The following is a 22,660-nucleotide window of genomic DNA, read 5'->3' as shown; positions in this document are numbered from 1 at the left end:
TTCAAAATTTTATTTTTGAGTTATTGAGTATTTTGTAAAAAAGGGGGAGGGGTTTTTCACATGTCGCGCCGTATCTCAGAAACGATTAATGATTATTGCTTAAAATTTTACACACTTCTTAGTTATAATAATCTTAAGATCTGTATACTTTATGGTTTTGATTCAAAATTGTACTTTTGAGATATTAATTTTTTTTTAAGGGGGTTTTTCACATGTCGCGCCGTATCTCAAAAACGATTTATGATTATTGCTTAAAATTTTACACACTTAGTTATATTATTCAAAAGATCTGTATACCTTTTGGTTTTGATTTAAAATTTTATTTTAGAGATATTGAGTTTTTTGTTAAAAAAAAAGGGGGTTTTCGTATGTCACGCCGTATGTCAGAAACTATCTATGCTTATTGCATAAAAATTCACACACAAGACGACGGGCATATCATGCGCTCATGGCGCAGCTGTTTATTATATATTTTGACATAATTTAACAACAGTATTTTTTATAGGTAAAGAAATATACAAAAACCAAAAAAAAGTATGTTATACTTATGGTGATTTCTAGATTCTGTCAGTCACAAGAATTACGAACATTGCAAATCTCAACTTCCAGCAAAATAATATTTCAATAAAAATACTACAATTTAAGTTAAAGAAATGTATCCACAACGTATTAAGGATAAAAAGAAAGGTATCTAGGCAATGGATGCACATGATAAGTTACTCAAATGAAAAAATGATATGTGTCAATGTTCTTTCTTTGTATTTTCAAACAATCTTTAAGGAATCCTTTAATTATTAAACTTACGTTCCGGAATGACTTCAAATGAATAAATGTAATCCTCTGTTTTTTCTATTCCATTGAATGCATAGATGTGATAAAATCCAAAATCTGCTTCAGATACATTCTCAATGTACAAATGTGAAAAAACCCTATTTTTGATAAAAATGTTTGATGTTTTGTGTGTTACATTAGCAAAAGTCTTGTTATTATCAAATATCCAATAAATATTAGGCTTCGGAAATGCTATTATAGGAGCTGTTATATTTAATGGTTCTTGGTCTTTGACTGCAATTATTTGTGTCACATTATGCTCGAGTTCATTTATCCTGGGTGAACCTGGAAAAGAACAAATTACTTGACACCTAAAATGTTTAATGAAAAATTATTGAGGTATAGAGATAACAATTGTAAAAAGGCAACAGTCTAAACTATCTATTGCGCCTAATTTTCAAACCATTTTCTTTCATTCGTGGGTTTCAAGTGTCTTTGAAATATTCGTGTGACGTCATTATTCCGGAATGTTCAATTACTTCAGGTAAGTGAGGTAATTAATTTTTCTAAATAGCAAGAAGTATATGGCCTTTGTAGCTTGCTGTTCGGTGTGAGCCAAGGCTCCGTGTTGAAGGCCATACTTTAACCTATAATTGTTTACTTTTAACACATTGTGACTTGGATGGATAGTTGTCTCATTGGCACTGATACCACATCTTCTTATTTATATGTAAACATATTGTATTAAAGAAATCGCTATGTATAGCTACCAGAGTAACGACATACATACGAAATATACAAGTCATTCAATAATTTGGATTAGGAAACATGGACAGTGCTCTTATATAAATCAGTCTCCCTAAATCCAAAATAAAATTACGAAACTATGTTTACATGCTGAATAGCAAACGAATATACATGTAACAAAATACAGTCAATGAATACAATTATATAAAGAAAGTTCATTATTAGTTGTTATACATATAAACAATAACTGTTTAGTGTCTTTAAAAATCAGCTGTATTTGTTCGAGGCTAAGAAACAGGTGTAATGCGAGCTTCAGTGAGCTATCACTCCGATTTCGAGCCGAGTACACATACAGCTGTTATTTAAAGACACTGATTACAGTTACTGTGGATTCATTATTTTTCGTCGGATACCAATTTTCGTGGATTTCGTGGGTACAGGTGAACCATGAATTTAAATGTTCAACGATTTACAATTTTTCCAATGGCTTGTATGCAGACTTTGGCAAAATCACGAAATTAAATATCCACGAAAGTGTACGTTTTCCTCAATCGACGAAAATTGGTATCCACAAAAATAAATGAATCCACAGTATTGTCTTTATCCTGCAATTAATTTTGTACATTGTTTTTGCTTTGAAAGACAGAAAAAACTCACATTTATTGCATTTATTTTCGATTAAAAATCCTTTGAGGCTAGCGTAGTAATATTTAAAAAAATCTCACAATCAGCTGATGACCGGTACGCCGAAAAGAATCTCGCATGGTCAACAATATACATTGCTCAAAGTGAATAATTATTTAGTATAACATAACTAATTTCAACAGTAAAAAGAAATAACAAAACATTATCCGATATAAGACAAAAGTGTTTGATTTTTTCTACGCTTCAGAATTTCGAACAGTCCGTGCATTCACTGATAATTGACATTGTTGCATGGTTGATTTTGAGTGTTACACATTTACACATTCAAGTTTTAAACTTGAAGATTGGCGCCGTAGAAAATGGAGTAAATCCTGCTGTTCATGTTTGTCGATGAGCAGAAATTGGGTTGCGGATCGGAGACTGGGACATTCACAGACGGAGCAATACGTCATTGGAATGCGATTGCAGAACACAGAGTTTTCGCAGTGATTTCAGTCTTTTAATTCTTAATTACTAATTCGTTTAGCTATATTCATTTTGTTTTCTCTATTAAAACCCAGTCACTCAAAAAATCAATTTAATTGATTGATATTTCAATGATATTGCAAACACAATTTTGGAGGTTCTAAAGACAACATGGGAAAACCAAACTTTTGCAAGATTTTATTGTATCAAAATGAACTGTCATGTTGACCTTTGGTTCCAACATCTATTGGGGTCTTATGGTTCTTATAACACATTATAAACAAAGTTTGTAAATCGTTGGACATCTGGTTTAACATATCACAATCAAACAACGATTGTTGTCAAAATCTTTCTTAGCTGCTGGGACCTTGGTTAATAACGTTTGATCTAAAAATAAATAGGGTTCTCCGCATTCTATTTAGCCTAATCATTTTGAATACTTAAAATGGAAAACGTTGAACATAGAGTTGAAATGTTATCATCCAAAACAAAATAACTGACTTTCAAAAGATTGGGTGGCCTTGGATCTTAACATTTTCACCCCAAATATAAAGGAATCATTACAAAAAAGAGAAAAATATCAATGGGACGTTCAAACTCATTATTGACAATGCATTGTACAATAAAAGAAGAATGTGTCTGACAATACGAATGCCCCCGCTCAAGCTTTGCAGTTTTAAAAAAGTAAAAAATTGACATAACTCTAGAACGGTGAGTGACTCACTGCCCAAATTCCAAAAATTAAGTTAGAGTGCGGAAACAAAAATCGGACGAACGGAAAGACGGACGGACGGAAAGACGGACGGACGGAAAGACGGACGGTACGGTGGTCAAGGGTAACACTTAATAGCCCTGTTATCTACTGCGGGGGCGTAAAAAAACGACAAACTGTATACACAACACAATATAAAAAATAATGACTCAGCAATACGAAGTCCAGCAAAAATCTTGAGCTATCTCAGGCCCACCGATAAGCAGATACTGCGCCAAATGTGGCACTTTTCGCATTGTTTATGTTAGTGTAAATTCGATGATAAGTCTATTTCGGTTATGGCATGTTAGCATATTATTTGGAATTGTTCTAATTTGTAATGATAAAGCAATTTATATGCCATTGGGATAATTTTGATATTTAATAAAAAAAAAAACGTTGCTAGGCAACCTTCCTTTCACCGCAGCACAATCAAATCATAATGTTTTCAAGTTGCGTTACTAAGACCATCAATGATGTATAAATATAAACTTTTTTAGAGATGGGGCCAAAACGTCCCTTATCCTACTTGTCCTTTCTATTATGTGTTTTACACTTACACTACGAAATATTCCAGGTGTGTTGGATACATTGGTTGTACAATGTATATTCCCTATACATTTTTCGCTTCGTTAACGTTTTCTCAATAGTTGAGTAACCGAATTACAACTTTTTGATCATTAATTGTTATGACCTACGTTGTTAGTAAAATCACATTTTTTTTTCATCATGGGTGTCATGAACAAATTTGACTTGCCATGGTTTTCACTCTAAAAGGGATTAGAAAAAGCGATTACCGCTAAAAGGGCAAGCACTAACTACCAGTCTGAAACACATGCGTAGTGGGTTTAACCTTTCATTTGATATCTATATTTGATACCCGACCAAAGAGTAGAAAACAACCAAAGGCCACCAATGCGTCTTCAACACAGCGAGAAAATCCCGCACCCTACATAGTTTGATATTTACACTTATGCGGAGGAACAATTTTTTTTAAACATGGACTACTTTTCAGTATGTTCTTTTTGAACTGGCCTGATTTTGTGGTGTTACATCTTACAAGGTGTATCCGAATTATCTTGTTAATAATTCCGCACAAACCGGTGCTATGGGTCGTATTTAAATTTCAGTGAGCTTTTTTGTTTGCTTCGTGTTGAAGGCCGTGTCATGGATAGTTGCCCATATCCTTTGTTTTTTATTCTATCTAAATTGGTTAATCTTATGTGCATTTTTGTGTTATTGCTATTTGTTTTTTCGTCGTTCCTTTTTGGCCATGATATTATGTGTTTTATATAGACTTTGGGTAATTAGTTCGATTATACTAATTTTTTAACATATTGTTTTCATCAAATTCGATGTCTGAGAGAGCAGAAATATACCAAAGAAAAATTCAATCTTATAAGTCGAAAACAAACTGACACACCATGCCAAATAATAAAAGACGACAAAACGAAAAATATCAGTACACAAAATACAACATAGAGACATATTAAACAAATACAAATTATGCTTTTTATACTTACATATAATATCTATGTCGATTGCCTTCGTGTCTTGACCAATAATGTTCATTGCAGTACAATTATATGTTCCCATTGATAAACATCCAACTGGGCGAATGTTAAGTGTACTATCTGTTAAGTTCGTAATAACAGAAACTAAATCACCATTGCTAAGGACCTTATCTTCAAACAACCATTTGATATCAGCTGTGGGTACACTCTCTGTGTTGCATGAAAAATTAACCGTGTCGTTTTCGTTGTATGTTTGGTTTCCAAAAATATCTTTCACAGCAGGTCTAACTGATTAAAGATAGTTGTAAATTAAGTAAGTTTTAAGTATCTATCGGTATAATGATCATTTAGAAAATTGATAAAAATAAATATCTTTCCATTTACAATCTAACAGTTTCTCATTAAACCATTTTTTTTTTTTTTTTTTGCAAATGAACAAACTTCAAAGAATAATACATTGTATAAACTGAGAAATTGCACAAAAAAAAAAGACGAAAGGGTAAAGATAACAGCATAACAAAAGAACAACTTGGATAACGACCGACAACAAACCTGAGTAATATACATAGATAACTAAAGATTTACCAACACAAATGACAGTAAGGGCTTCGAAAGAACTATTGTATTGAATGCAATGACATTTATCATAAACACAAAAAGTAGTCCTCAATTAGGACCAATACAAAATGTAGTCTTCGATTAGAGCAAATTTCCCGCTTGCACCGTTCCTCATTTCCTTATACACTTTTGCAAAGCACAAAATGTGCCATCACTTTTTATGCGTTGAATCATACATAATACTGCAACATACAACAGTACCAATAATGCAGTGCATTCTTGAGGTAATCTTGGAAGAACAAAATACTAGGATGTACAAAACAAACAGTCTACACCATTCCTATCGCGCCATACTATATTCCCCATGCATGAAACTAGGTGCATAAGTGTACCGTCGACAGTATACAAACCGATGATTATTACGGGGGAATAATCTCAAGTTACGTAAAAGAACATAAATAAGTTGATGTGTGTATCATGTGTATGCAACAAACTGTTTGGATCAATAACCGTTTTAGGTTTAAAGTAGTAAAACTAAATTGTATAAAAACCAAACAAAAATATGCGTCCACATGACACAATGTTACGCTCTCACTATCATATGTCAATAACCTTTAACTTCGTACTTTATTTGGCCTATTGAATTTTTTCTATTCAAGCATCACTCTTGAGTTTTATGGGTACTAAAATTGAAATTGATCTGACCGTCAATCCACTGTAAACTACCTTTACCAAAATCTTTAATCTGATATGGGACGGAAGGACTCACACACCAGACAATGCATTGTTACTTATTATCGTAGACAGGCATGAAAATCAGCAAACGATTAAAGATAAAATTAATGGCTTAAGCTTCAAACAAATGTAACACATTGCATGACAACTAGAAGAACTAACAAGGACAATATTGTAACGTAAAATAAAAATTGAAAGAAAACAGGATATATTCTTTTGTTCAAATGATTACCACCTATACAGATAATGGGATTGAAATATGTCTCTTTTATAGTTGTCGTTCCTGTCATGGAAAACTTTCTATGTTTTCAGTTCACAAATATAAAGATTACACATTATAGATTGCTTTTCATAAATGTTCACATTTTGTCGAAGGCGCAACCAAACTGTATACACATATTACAAAAGTTACACAATTTAATTCAAAATTATCGACAGGAAATAGTCGTATACATTTTGTTCGTGCCAACACAATGTAGTCAATATAAAACATATATTATTCAAATATTCTATACCATTCGAATCCTCGGATAACATAAAACAACAAAAAATATGTTTTCAATAGCAGTTTCCGTTTTTGATAATCAAATACGTTTCTTTATCTATGTATTTTTATTATATACTCACAGTTGACGGTAAGGTTTACATTAAGCGATGTCTTATTACCAACATCATTTACAGCAGTACACTTGTAGTCCCCTGTCTGGTTCCTGGCAATTCTATGTAGATGCAACACAGATGAAGTATTAACAGGAAGATTGGGTCCACTCCATGTCATTGTACATTCAGGTTTACAATCTGATGTACAAGATATGGGAATTGCACTATATGTTTCGTTTACTGTGTAATGTGTTTCAGGTGGATCGATAATCACTTGATCAGGGCCATCTAAAACAAAAAAAAATGCATGAAAAAATTACTCAATCGATTGACATGTAAGTTTTACATTTATCTATATACTATTAAATTTGTAGACCACAATTGTTTAGCCGGTTTGTCTCTGAGCCGGCGATCGTTTGAAGTATTATAATAATAAATAGTTAGTGTATGTAATGTACTTTATAACTTCATACAATAGTTGCTTTAATTAGCGTAGCTTAATTAATTAAACCCAAAATAAAGTTCCGTAGCTGGTTCCTTACCGTCTACAGTTTGTAAGCAGGCGGAAATGGTTTTGTATTCAATTTGTCTTAGATTTATGACAACTCGGCCAACGGCCAACTCGCAGCACTCAAACACTCACACTCATTATTACAACTTGCATCACCTATCAAACTCACACCATTAAAAAAAAGAAATATAACAAACTCGACGAAATATGTTTAATCATTAGATTGTTTTCTTCTTCTCTTAGTAAATCCCTTCTTTCTCGGAGCACCCGTGTCACACAGAGACAGAACTCGCACCACTCGAAAAAAAAATAGTACAAACTCGCACCACTGAAGAAATGTTTTAAATCATCAGAGATTTCTAGATTGTCTTCTCTTAGTTATTTCCTCCGTTCTTGGAGCTTCCGTATCACACAGAGACAGAACTTGACTCGCACCTTTCGGAAAAAAAGAAATACTACAAACTAGCACCACTGAGAAATGTTTTAATCATCAGTGTTCTAGGTTGTCTTCTTCTTCTCTGAGTTATTTCCTCCGTTCTAGGAGCACCTGTGTAACATCGAGACAGAAGCTACTAATTGGACATTCAAACTCCTATGGAAGAAGAACTGACAAACTAATCAAAACTATCAGCAAAATGCATCAGTGCATAAAAACAGTTTGAGAAACACGAACCCAAGCTGTGTATCACCATGAACATTTCAAGTAGTCTTCAAGTCTCCAAGTTTTTTCTAGTCTTTTTGTGAATGGTTGCCCAACAAAATGTAAATAAAAGAGATAACTAAGACATTGTATCGGGAAATACTATTGATTTGTTATGTTATGTTATGATAATGAATTATTTTCACATCATAGTAATTCAAATACGAAATCGTCTGAAAGACCTGAGATCAACTCCGTTTTAATGGAATGTATGTGTGGTATTACGATCATAGTGGGGCGGCTTACCGAAATTTGACAAAATCATGCAAATGGTGATACAAAAATGGGATTTGGCACATACGTTCTTTATGGTGTACTTTATCATATTAGAGGGGTGGCCAACATATTCTAAATTTTTTTAAAGGTGGCCATCTTCAATTTAAAATTCACATCATTTTGCTCAATAGTGGAGATTGAAAACAGATCCACACCCTTTTTTAACGTAATATAAGGGTTGACAACTTTTTGAAATACAACAAACTCAAATGAAAATATGTTAAACAGACAGGAATTGTTAAAATAAATCACCATTTCCGATTAGGGTGGTAAAATTTAGTACAACCGAGTGAAAGAATGGGGGTAAAAATATGCAATAAAATGTCCGTTTGATATACATAAATATGTCGTACATAACTACAACATATGCCTCTATCAACTTCATATCAGCTTCACTGATCAATGCAGGTTTCTTACTCAATCGGCCAAACAGTTTGTTACGTCTTCAAATATTTCCCACATCTGCCATGCCGACCTCTTTCCATTTCCATGAAAACCGATGACAGTGTCAAATGTGAAAGCATGCAAAAAAGGCAAAGCCAATAATTCAGGACCAAGAACATGATCAATTTCGTGAATCGGAAGCCATCGCAGGTTTTTTCCTTATCTAAATGCAATCCAAAGTTTTTTCTACTTTTAGTGTCTTGAATAGAGACACTGTCAACACTGTCTGAGCTGACTATCAGTGTCGACTTACACCCCCTTTCAGCTGCACTTTTGATATGAACAAATATCTGTGTGTCTGCCTCCTCGTGATTTCCAGGAATGAGATCAACATGGTCATCCTAAGAATTTGTCATAACATCCTTTTTTAACAAAAATCATTTCGTCAGATTGAATCGATCAAATTTTATCGGCAACAAATTGTAACAATTCCGTTTTGTTTTTTCGTTCACTCTAAGAAAGCTCGCCAAGTCTTAATGGTGCCCAAAACTTTTCGCCTGGTCCCTGCACCCCTCGCTTTACCTGTTTGTGCTTTTAGGCTGTCTCCTACGTAAATTATTAAATATACATGTAATGTCTACTCTTGAATGTTTTGAAGTAAGGTGATAAATGTACCACAAAATCACAACTTTCGCGCACTCATTAAACGTATATGTTCCACGCTGTGATCTCGAATTTACCATAGTCGCACCATTAAGTACTACCATGTCTGACTAAGGTTCTTCTCATGGCAAATCCCTTTATCTTTGACAGGATATAAAAAGCATTGAAAACAGACTGCAATATTCTCGGGCGAGGTCTGCTTTTCTTTGGTTTGGGAATAAAAAAATTAAAACTTGTTTGTCTTAACACATGTAGGTTCATAATTGTTTGCCTCATTTGGCATTCGGGTTCTGAAAACAGCGTACTGATTGCATCCAGTTTTTTTAATGTACAACAGTTTCCTTGTGTCGGCTTGTACAATGTCTTTGCTGTCTATCTTGTAGATATAACAAGATTCCTCAAGAAAAGGATCCCTTCTAGCGCCTACAATTTCTGTTATTGGATGTTGATAAATAGAGATTTCAGTGCCATGAAAAGAAGATTTTGATGTTGTTGAGCATGGGTTGTGGTCTATGTTGTCGACCGCAGCTGCGGTAAACACTTAAGTCTTAAATGCATGTCTTTTTTATTAGTTGTTATAAGCTTTGAACTAGCTGTCAGTAACTGCGTGTACTCTCAGATCTGTGCTTAGTGTTTTTTTGTTGTTGGAATGTACAAGTACCCGTCCACGTCCACTCTGTACTTTTGTTAGATGTATTTCTATTTGTATCCATCTGAGGAGTTAAGCCTTTTTCAACTGGTTTTTTTTTTCATAGTTTGTTTTTATGTTGTACTGTTACACCACAGTCCCAGGTTAGGGGAGGGTTGACGCCTTCAAACTAGTTTAACCCCGCCGCATTCTGTACGTGCCTGGTCCAAGCCAGGAGCCTGTAATTCAGTGGTTGTCGTTTGTCGCTGGGTTACATTTTTGTTTTTCGTTCATTATTTTGTACATTAATTAGGCCGTTAGATTTCTCGTTTGAATTGTTTTACATTTGTCATTTCGGGGCCTTTTTATCGCTGACTTTGCTCATTGTTGAAGGCCGTACGGTCACCTATTGTTGTTAACTTCTGTGTCATTTGGTCTCTTGTGGATAGTTGTCTCATTGGTAATCATAGCATAGCTTCTTTTTTATACTTTGCACTTTACATGCTTTAGTAAAGAAGGACAACCACACCCTCATACAAATAACGTCCAACTATAGCTTCACTTAGTTCAGTTGATATTTCCAGTACCCGATCATAAGAGATGGATACATAACCCATGTTGAAATAATATATTTATTAGCTGTCTCTTCCTGGGTTTTGCAAAGAGTAATAGGCCAAGATACTCAAAAATAGTGTCTCGATCAGCTGAATGTTTGTGCTGAACAGGAACTTTCTGGGTGTTTTGATGATAATCAAACATCAATAGTTGGGTCAGAGCTAAGTCGGACTTTGTAGAAACGTTATCTAACTGTGATTTAATATCAGATTCATGCTCTTTAATTTTCACCAACTGTAACTGAGTTTCAAAGATGTATATTACCAGCTCAACTAATGCAGTTTATTACATATTTTCCTCCTGAGTACTACTGCTTTCGGCATCTATTAGTCTCTTCTTTGCTTTCTATCTATTGTATACATCTGCGAGAAACGAAGGGTGATACTTCAATTATTGTGATATGACATCACCACTACTTAATTTTGACAACAGCTGTTTATCATGTTTATCCTGTAGCACTGTTGCACAATCCACTAATCGTTGGTTCAGTTTCATTGTCATTACCTCTCTTAAAGAAGGTAAAGCCGACTCCTTTTCACACATGAAATATTTATGCACATTTTCAACAAGATCTGGTTGTTATTCTTTAGAACGAGGAGTAAAACGTTTAGGAGACCTATATTCACTTGAACTTCCAGATGGCATTGGATACATATGGCGTTTCTGGGCTCTCTCTCGAGTTTTGTATTGTTAAACTTTATTCTGCAAAAATTAAGGTTCTTAACATTTTTTTTTCTTATTGTGCTTTCAATTCCCCCTCCTTTGTTTAATCGCCAAATATCTAGAGGAATCGGGAGTGCATTTACTTCATGAAAAAGAGGGATACATTTTATATCCTTCATCTGACGATTTCAGTAGGTCCGTTGTGTCTTTCTAACACAAACAACATTTTGTCCAATCACTTTCCCAATTATCTGTTGAGGAAGCCGACAAGCGAATTATTTTCGCCATTTCAAACATCAACTAATATATAGATAAACTAAAGTAATCAACAATATGACGATAGAACAATAACGCAAATATTGTCTGAATAAAATAACTGAACACTTCTGATATTCAGGCCGAGGGATTATCCTTTTACCCCTTGTATAGCAATTTGTTTTATTAGATACATCTGAATTCGGTGAACCCAATTAAAAGTGTGCCTGCATTCAGCCCGATCGTTTATTCGGTATCATATAACTACCATGCGATCTGTAAACCATCCAGACGAATACGGCCCTCCTCCTTGGCTCGGTTCTCCACGTTGGCACATCCTGTCGATTCAGGTATGACTCCATGACTTAATAATTGTAGCAATCATGAAGTATTTGGGAGCACTTTAATCTTATAAAGCTGGTACTGGACCCCATGCCCTGATTACAGGCAGTATTTGTACCAGTGTATCCTGGTAGTGCAAATAAATCACTCCCGTAAAGACTTCTAGTGATAAGTCAAGCAACATCACAATGAACGGATACCAAGTAATGGTTAAGAACGGACGCCAAGAAAAGACATTAACAAATTAATCATAAATAATTTACGAAGACTAACCCCAAAAGATGATTCAAATTAATAACTATCAAAGTACTACGATTTGAACATTTGGGTGTGGTAGTAATGGTCAAATGCAAGATATTTATAAAACCGTAGGTGAGTTATCGACAAATATTTGACCGGAAGTGATGTTTCGTAACTACAACAAGACAAATAAACCTTCATTCACTCAACCTAGTAACATTTAGTATAACATACAAGCAATATGTATGCAAAAGGGAACGTACATTCGATGTGTTTTACCTGGATAGACGCCATTTTGAAAATCAAAGAAGGTCGTCATGATCTGATGGATTTTTTTTTCGTGGCTACCCCCTTTATACGATTAAATACACCTAAAGGCATGTTTATACAAAGTTTCATGCTTGTATCACCACTTGCATGATTGGTTTGGTAAGCTGCTAAACTATAAAGGGCAGATTTCGATCAACTCGGAAGAATCGAAAGTATTGATTGCCAAAATGATTAATGATTCGAATTCATTATTCAAATTTCGATCGTGTTAAAATATGTCCAAATCGGTTTTTACAGGCTCAGTTCTATTGGCAAAACGGAGATGGCTCACAAAGATCTAATATTTGCCCAAATCTTTTTAATGTTAGAAATAGTTGTGATATTAGTATTTTTACATGACAAAAACTTCTGTTTGGCAACTCGCAATATGCATTACGAAGTTATGACGTTGTAACATCAGTTTTAATCCAATTTTTCATATTTTATAACAGTTTTTAGCATAATTTACTTTGGCCGCCATCCCTGATCCAAAATGATATTGTGTCTAGGGATTCAATATTCAACTTTGGATACTTTTTGTTACAGATGAATTTGGATAACAGACTGCAACCAACTCTTCCTGATGCACAAAATCGTAATATTTTGATGATATCTCCAAAAGAAGCCGACTTTAATGCCTATAATGTATTATTATGAAGATATTTGTTTTACCTAGCATTTAGGCTTTTGCAATAGATATATTTGAAGACCAGATTGTGATCTTTTTCTGTATTTAATGATAAAGTTGAAACCATCATAAACAAAGAGATTTAAGTCCATATTTATCCTAAAATGAACCTTGTTCTTTCACAAGAAAACTTATAAGATGGTTGCCTAAGATTTTCTAGCTGAAACTGTCCCGGGAAATGCAATAATATGTGTGGTGTTGTTGTAAAGCCAGAAATGTTCGTTCCAGTAGTATGTTTGGTGGTTTTTTGAGATTTGTTTGGTTTTTTTTTTTGGTGAATGTCATTTTAACCATTTTAATATATCATTGCAGCCAATATTTATTGTTGGATTGAGCTGAAGTACCCGGACAGATTGTCAAACCTTCTCGACAGACAAACTGAATAAAAATTTGAATACATATTTATACTTTAAAAAAGAATTTCTATTCCATTTTTACATATAAAATAGTTATATATTCATTTACATGTAATTATCATGTGTTGTGTGTTCTTACATAGCAAGTGCAATCATCATGATCATTTTAAAAAGATAATAAAAACAAATAGGTCCAGTCTAATCCAGAATCGTACTAATTGTAGTTGCTATAACGACCCAAGATCCTCCTTGTACACATAAGATATCCAAATTTCTATTAATAGATATTAGAATTAGGATTTGTTCTAGAAATAACTCATATTGTGAACACAATTTGTACTAAAATGACCCTGGATTCTACTTGATTCCAATTTGAACTGTAACATATAAACATTTTGCACATATTGACCCTAAGGTATGCCTTTCTGATATCCTAGCAGGTGTTCATATCATCAAAATGATCCACTGACTCTCATTTCATCCTAATGAAGTTTAATCGATCTGCCAATCATCAAATTACATAATTCCATTGTATCTATTTTTGATATTTTTTTATGAATTCAATTTATCTGAATAAGCTAAAGCGGTAGAGGCAATATCCACTGTATTCAGCATTTTACAAATGTCTTCCAACTTTACTTAAATTCATAATATTACAGGTCAATAAATGTACCGTAAAATTCTAAAGAATAATATGGGTAATTTCTAAACAGATACCCAAATTTGTAATGTCAGACAAAAGAATATGTGTGTGTCCAATGCGGATTATTTATCCAAAACATGTGTGGGAAGGACATCATTAACAAAACCACAATTGTGTTGGAAGAAATGCTATAATATATTGTCTTTTGCATAAGTAAAAATGTTAATGAGCGACGTTCATCGATTCAAAAGCTTCCAAAAATATGTAATAGAAATGTGTCTTATCAAAAGGTCTTCCGCAGCAACTTATTACGCTGAAAACATTTTGGTGATATGTAATGTAAAATTTTGTGGTAAATGCTTTACAAAAAAGTAAATACTTATATACTCTATATATTCAATTTGAGGATTTCACATCATCAAGATGTTGACCCTGTGTGTGACGCAAAAAGCAGCGGAAATTTGCGCTACACCTTTGTCTCGTGTAATTAAGGTTTGTAACTAACTAAAATCGTTGCACTTAAGGAAAATCAATGTATCCATATCTTATTGTAATATACTATAAAATTTTATTATGTATTTCTCTATCCTGAATGTTTATAAGTGGGAGGTTTGGCTATCCATAAAACCAGGTTCAATCAATCATTTTTTTTTTCTTAAAATGTCATGTACCAAGTCAGGGACATGGCACTTGCTATCAAATAGACCCTATCTATGTATGTTGGCGTTTGTTTTTGTTGCAGTTCGGGTGTTTCTGTTGTTCCGTTGTTTTCCTATTATAGTTAATATGTTTCCCACGGTTTTAGTTTGTGACCCGGATTTGATTTTGCTTCTTCGATTTATGGATATTGAACAGCGATATACTACTGTTGCTCTATTTATTTAAATTACGCATTCGAACTGAAACAAATTGACTTAAATATTATTAATATTTCTAGCTTTGTTTTGCGATATTATTAGTTTTACATTTTAACATTTAACAATTTAACAGCTTTTGACAGTTTCTTGTATACATGTGCACATGGACGTGTGATATCGTCAACTATAGTTAACGTCAAAATAACACAAAGCAATGGTAATCAACCTTGTTTGTTTATACAAACGATCGCTCTTGTAAAAATCACAAATAAAAAGATAAAATGATCTGTTGGTACAGTTTTTTTCATGAGCGAATCATAGACAGCTCAAATGGAAACGTTCATTTATCGGAAATTATACATAAATACTCTAACTTATTCTTTTGCTGTTTGGCCTTGGTATATTCTGGTTAAGCGAAGAACTAATTAAATCACATTGAGCGTTGATTATCCAGCTTGTTGAATTGTGTTATTACAATAAAACACTAAGCATCGCTTCTCCCGATAGTGTAACTTTACATTTTGAAATAAGATATTATTTTTTACATTTCAAATGTCAATTTACATGTACTTTTGTAACAATGGAGCGGAAAATACTTCAAACCTTGAACAGATTAACACATGAAAACGAAAAACAGAGCTACATTAAGAAGTCATCATTGGGACGAAACCAAACTTTAACTTTAAACGATTAGTATCATATTGATAAAGAGTGTTTTTTTAATTTAATAAGAATACGCATGTTTAAAATTAAAGCGGTCATTCCCTGTCACAGAAACAGCAAACCATTTTGAAATTCCAACGACATCTAAAGCATTGCATTAAAATATGTAAAGGGTTCCGCGGAACTCTGTACTGCACTTGCTGCTTTCAAAAATAAACCAGACTTTTTCTTTGAATTCTATTTCGTGATCTTGAATATTAGCTTTTCATAACAGTCAGAGAAGGTTTACAAATTTATCGTTTAATAAAATAATTCATCCAAGACTGTCTGTAAATGGTAATTACAAAAAAAATCCATCTACTAATATAAGTGAAAAACTGAAAAATAAAAATAAAAACAGATATTATCTCTAGATCTATATTTATATATGTGTAATAAACTTAAAACCTTTACTGTATTTACCTGTCAATTGCAAAAACTAAGTCTATTTATTCGTAAAATACGGGAAAACAAATAAATGTTCTAATTTATTTGCTTTTGATGCTGTCTTTTTGGGCATACACTTGTAAAAGTTCGTCAAAATTCTATAAACTATCATGAAGGTTTGACAAAGTTGCTGATGACTGAAAAACTGTAACTTTAGACTGTATCTAAATTCTAACTGTAAAAATAAATAAGTCGATTTATCGGTACAATACGGGAAAATAAAATTAATATTGTCAAAAGTTTGCTCTGGTTACTTGTCAGTTTGAATATTCCTTTGGTATCTGTCGCCTGCCTTTTACTGTGTTCTTGGTCCTAAAAAAGCTTCCGTCAAAAATTCATAAATTTCCATAAAGATTTGACAAAATTGTTGATTTAAAAAAAAAATTAACCACAGACTTAATCTAAATATTGCAACCGACGACAACACCGCCGACGAAGACGGAATCCATGATTGCTATGTCTCGCTTAGTTCTACCGTGAGACTATTTATACTCTGTATTGGTTATTTATTGTCAGCAAAAACACAAAAGGTTTTCATATTTCACTTTAAATATAAATTACAGTAAAGTATTTGCATTGCATTTTATACAAATAACAAGTCTCAAAGGAGTAGGTTCAGTAAGACCCCTTTTTGGCCCCCAAAAAAAGCAGTTTTACAAAATTATTAAAATGTAAACTTTTAGCTATTTATTGGAAAGTAGAATACTTCTGTTACATAAATATGGGCTGTTTTTGACAATACAATGCACATGTATCGGGTACTAGCATCATTAAGTCATGCGAAATTACTGAAATCTTCACAATTTTAGCATTTGAGTTAATTTATAGACGGTTTTCGTCTTAAATGGATGTGGCCGCATTTGTGTTCATTCTTAATATTTAAATGTAAGTTGTATTTGATGATAATACATAACATATATACAGGTCGAGGATGAACACGGATGCGGCCACTTTCATTTTTGACAAAAAACATCTAAAAAGTGACATATTTTGGCATATTTGATGGATTTTTAATATTTAAGCTTGAATATGAGCTTTTTTAATGACTAAATCAGTTCAAATCTTTCACATAAATTAATTGAATCTACTAAAGTAGACACTTAAGTGTTTAAAAAGTGTCCAAAATCTTTCATCAGATCAGCCTGAAATTTGGGGCCAAACTCGGCCCTTACCGGACCTACTCCTTTATGATTTTTTTTTTATATATTCTGTTTCAATAATCTATATATTAAACCTTTTTTACCGTGAAATTCCTGGTAAAAGAGGTCAGACAATCGAGGCGGAAGATATCAAAAGGATATTTCAATTCATTAGTCGATTCGAACTGAAAAGGTATGGAAAACACAACATAGAAAACATAAGACTGAGCAGCACGAAACCACACCAAAAAACCTTGAGGTGATATGTGGTGCTCCAGAAAGGTTGACATATCCTACTACAGATGTGGCACCCGTCGAGATAATCATGTTAATACAAACCAGGTAAAAACTTTTATTCGGTAAATATAAAAAAGAAGATTTGGTATGATTGCCAATGAGACAACTCTTCACAAGACTAAGTGACACAGAAATTATACAACAATAGGTCACCGTACGGCCTTCAACAATAAGCAAAGCCAATGCCGCATAGTCAGCTATAAAAGGCCCCGAAATGTCAAATGTAAAACAATTCAAACGAGAAAACTAACGGCCTAATTTATGTACAAAATAATGAACGAAAAACAAATATGTAACACAGCAACAAACGACAACCACTGAATTACAGGCTCCTGACTAGGGACAGGCACAATCAGAATGTGGCGGGGTTAAACATGTAAACGGGAGCCAAACCCTCCCCTAAACTTGGACAGTGGTGTAACAGTATAACATAAGAACAAATAATAAAAAGCAGTTGAAAAAGGCTTAATTCATCAGATGGATACAAGTCACATTAAAGGAACCAGGGCGGGATTGTGATAAAGACAGTTGAAACATATCTGTTGTCATCAGTGAAAAAGATATTCTATAGCGGTCAACCAGCAATAAGTTATCACTAAAATCATCAAACGAAACCAGATGCTCATTTCAATAAAAACTGTACCTTCAGCGAAGTTCGAGGATAAACTATTTGTAAGTCAAAAACAAAGGATTAAGTTCACGAAGGGTTAAAATTGGTCCTAAGATTTTAATGGGTTTTTTTATCAGGCCATAATACTATAAATTTCACATAGAAATAGTTAAGATATTACCATTAATACAAAATAACTTCATTTTGGCACATCATATTAAAAATGACGAAGTATTGACTCTTTAAGTACGCATTATTTGCTTTGTAACGTCAGTTTTGGTCCAATTTTCAATAATTCTTAATAGTTTTTAGCATAATTTACTTTGGCCGCAACCCATTATGAAGAAAGTGTATGTGTCTGGGGATTCAATATCATCATTGGCAACTCTTGGTTACAGAACATTTTGGATCCTAGGTTGCAGCCAATGGTTTCCTCAAGCTTTTAGGTCCGAAAAATGCATGAAATCATCGTATTTTGACAGTATATATAAAAAGTGCGGATTTTAAAGCCAAACATGCACTCTTATGAAGAGATTTATTTTAACAAAGAAGTAAGGCTTTTGAAATACATCCATTTAAGAACCAAATTATAGCCATTTTGAAATTTTATAATCAAGTTGAAATTCAAGGCCATATTTGGCTTATGTGAACCGTTCATGAGTTTAACCGAAAAAGACCGACAGTAGACCAAAGATCAGATAAAAAGAGTCAGACTCGTAAGGAATGAGATATACCGCCAATTTGTATATTTTCTCTTTGATCTCAAGTTCATCCGCGTCAATTTATCAATGAAATGCACGCGCGACTTCATTCATACAACCGTACAACTATCCTAACGTTTTGTACGCGTAAAAGTAGTTTTACTTATTACTTCATTTTACTTCATATTCTCTACCAAAAGATGTACAGTTAAGACAAATTGCCGCTAAAGGTGTAATACCACCAAATCATTGAACGTCACATCCGGTTGCATAAGAAAAAGGGTCGAAAAATTTTTATATGGATAGTTCATTGAGCTTGAATACTTCAATTACTCATTTATTATCACATTTCTTTCATAAATGAGTGAAAATTACCGCAGTTTTTTTTTTATTTATTGGCCTAAAAAGTTGACATTTTGAGGATATGAGAGGTATAAATTGACCAAAAGGGACCTTATAATGAATACAAAGAGGTCCATTAGTGGTATTTATCATCTATAAATTTCACATAGAAATAGTTAAGATATTACTATTAATACAAAATAACTTCATTTTGGCACATCATATTAAAAATGACGAAGTATTGACTCTTTAAGTACGCATTATTTGCTTTGTAACGTCAGTTTTGGTCCAATTTTCAATAATTCTTAATAGTTTTTAGCATAATTTACTTTGGCCGCAACCCATTATGAAGAAAGTGTATGTGTCTGGGGATTCAATATCAACATTGGCAACTCTTGGTTACAGAACATTTTGGATCCTAGGTTGCAGCCAATGGTTTCCTCAAGCTTTTAGGTCCGAAAAATGCATGAAATCATCGTATTTTGACAGTATATATAAAAAGTGCGGATTTTAAAGCCAAACATGCACTCTTATGAAGATTTTTTTTAACAAAGAAGTAAGGCTTTTGAAATACATCCATTTAAGAACCAAATTATAGCCATTTCGAAATTTTATAATCAAGTTGACATTCAAGGCCATATTTGGCTTATGTGAACCGTTCATGAGTTTAACCGAAAAAGACCGACAGTAGACCAAAGATCAGATAAAAAGTCAGAGACTCGTAAGGAATGAGATATACCGGCAATTTGTATATTTTCTCTTTGATCTCAAGTTCATCCGCGTCAATTCATCAATGAAATGCACGCGCGACTTCATTCATACAACCGTACAACTATCCTAACGTTTTGTACGCGTAAAAGTAGTTTTACTTATTACTTCATTTTACTTCATATTCTCTACCAAAAGATGTACAGTTAAGACAAATTGCCGCTAAAGGTGTAATACCACCAAATCATTGAACGTCACATCCGGTTGCATAAGAAAAAGGGTCGAAAAACTTTTATATGGATAGTTCATTGAGCTTGAATACTTCAATTACTCATTTATTATCACATTTCTTTCATAAATGAGTGAAAATTACCGCAGTTTTTTTTTTTTATTTATTGGCCTAAAAAGTTGACATTTTGAGGATATGAGAGGTATAAATTGACCAAAAGGGACCTTATAATGAAGACAAAGAGGTCCATTAGTGGTATGTATCATCCTAGAGTCATTTTTTGTATCATAATTAACTGTCTGCAGGCAGATGAGAAAAATATTTGATCATTTATTGGTCCACACTATATTATATCATGCTCGTAACGCTGTAAATGTCGTCTTACATTATACTAGATTTTTCTCAACCTATTGAACTGATTATGATAAAACTTGACAGTAATGCTTGAAATAACCAGTATTACAAAGGAAAAAAAATACATTCAGTTTATTCAACAAAAAAGTCTTCTCATAAGAATAATTGCATTTTTTTTTAGTACTGATTTCATCAGTTCGAATATCAGTTCGCCCTAGCGGGCTCGCTTCATTTTCTTGCTGATAAAGTCAGTATCAAAAACAAAAATGCCATTATTTTATATATATATTGCATAATTTGAAATGATTTCCACTGTTTTATCAGCATGTGTATATTAAAAAATATAAAAGATAATGGATTACAGAGCTGTAATGTTTGTCTTGGTGTAAATTGTTGATGTTGTTGGTGCCAATCTGATGATTCAATCCATTTCCAATTGATATATAATATTAGTTCTTATGCGTGGCTGTTTCACCACTGTCCCAGGTTAGAGGAGGGTTAATGGTCCACCTATTATAAATGTGCCTGTCTCAAGTAAGGTGCCTGCTATTCATTGGTTGTCGTTGTTTGCTGTCTGTCATATATGTACTTCAGTTATTGTTTTGTAAACAGGTCGTTGTATTTTTAAATTTTAATTATTTCACTTTTTGTTTTGTGACCTTGTACAGTTGATTATCCGGTGCCGGTTTTGCTCATTGTTGAAGCTAGTACGGTGTCCTTAAATGTGTAAATTTACGTCGTATTAAACTCTAATGCAACGTCTCTCCATGTTATATAGTTGTGGATTTACATAATTTATACTTCATTTGCAATTTTATCGATACAAAATATCAAATGACTAATACATGAAGTAGTCTGACGCATGTTGCATGATTCGGTTATATATATTGCCAATTATGGTAGGAGGAACCAGTACATTTCATAACTTAAATGGGCCGGTTTAGTTAGGTCATTTTCAGTATCACAAGCCTGTCAATATTGAGTTGAGTATAGGTATGTTCGACTCTGATTTTGGATAGCCAATGTTTCCCCCGAATTTCGATGGTTCTATCCAGACATTCAGACTTCTATGTCGTGAAAGATGACTGAGAGAGGCGTTGAATATTAATAATGAATCAATCATAAATTAAAGAACTGTGACAAATCCCGTTTTAGTTTATTATGTCAATACAAGAATCGAGTGGCATTCTACAAGCAATATTTAAACAGATCTTTGACTTTTACACTAAAAACTAACACCATTTTTTTTCATAAAGAGTTCACAATGACCTACGTTGCTAACGATAAGTTAAACAATTCACAGTTTATTTAGATATTTCTTGAAGTAATTTTCCAAGTCTATATATTGTGTTTCGTAAGGAAAAATCCATAATGATCATGTAAAAATCATTTTAAGTTCTAACTTGTGAGTAAAATTCACTTTATTTCTATAATCTTGTACCAATGAGTACCATATGATAAAAAGGGCACTAGCTACGAGATATGGAAAAAAATAAAATATGATTGTGTTTGGTTCAACCATTAATAAAAGTGAAATAATGAAATAATAATTCGTTTTTAGCAGCCAATTTGGTTCAATTTTGTCAAAACGAACAAAGAAACATCGCTGATGAATTATTCATTTGCAAGTGAATAATTCGACCTCATTGAATCCGTATTCATCTGACCTTCAATTTAAACCATTAGCTAGAGATTGGTTATGCATGAATTAGTCGGGTTCAGCCATTTAAAAGAAAAGAATGTCAACATTGAAAGTGAAACAAAGTTGAACAATTTCATTGACTGACTCGATCCACAAAAAAACATTCTTATACAGGTAAAAACGATAATTAACTTATGTTTTTAACCTAAAACATTACTTTTTTAGAAACCCTTCATTTATGACACTTTTTCATCGTTAATCGTGCTAATAACCGGACCATACGCGTATGGTTGGACCATATGAGTACAAACGCACATGGTCATGACCATACGCGTATGGTCCAAATACCCGTGTATGGTCCGGAAGATTGTTACGTAATTCATTTGTAGTTGAACAACTTCTCTGATCTTAATAACAATCTAAATTTAAAAACAATACAATGAGAACAGTATCTTAGATATAAGAAGATGTGGTATGAGTGCCAATGAGACAACTCTCCATCCAAGTCACAATATGTTAAAGTAAACCATTAAAGGTCAAAGTACGGTCATGCCTTACTAATTTCTTACAGAA

The 22,660-nt window shown here is 33.2% G+C and overlaps 1 protein-coding gene across 1 annotated transcript in view; it reads right to left on the bottom strand.

Moving 5' to 3' along the window:
• Positions 1 to 22,660, bottom strand: part of LOC127700294 (hemicentin-1-like) — a 122,939-nt gene that overhangs the window by 84,485 nt on the left and 15,794 nt on the right. The window contains exons 3-5 of the mRNA XM_052203710.1: positions 6,814 to 7,074; positions 4,903 to 5,181; positions 805 to 1,116 (exon numbers count right to left, since the gene is read on the bottom strand). Of these exons, the coding sequence (XP_052059670.1) occupies positions 805 to 1,116; positions 4,903 to 5,181; positions 6,814 to 7,074 (852 nt within the window). The remainder of the gene's footprint in view (positions 1 to 804; positions 1,117 to 4,902; positions 5,182 to 6,813; positions 7,075 to 22,660) is intronic.

This window comes from Mytilus californianus, unplaced genomic scaffold (assembly GCF_021869535.1).
Source record: "Mytilus californianus isolate M0D057914Y unplaced genomic scaffold, xbMytCali1.0.p SCAF_5, whole genome shotgun sequence".
Classification (NCBI taxonomy): Eukaryota; Metazoa; Mollusca; class Bivalvia; order Mytilida; family Mytilidae; genus Mytilus; species Mytilus californianus.
This window is presented reverse-complemented; position numbering and strand designations above follow the sequence as displayed.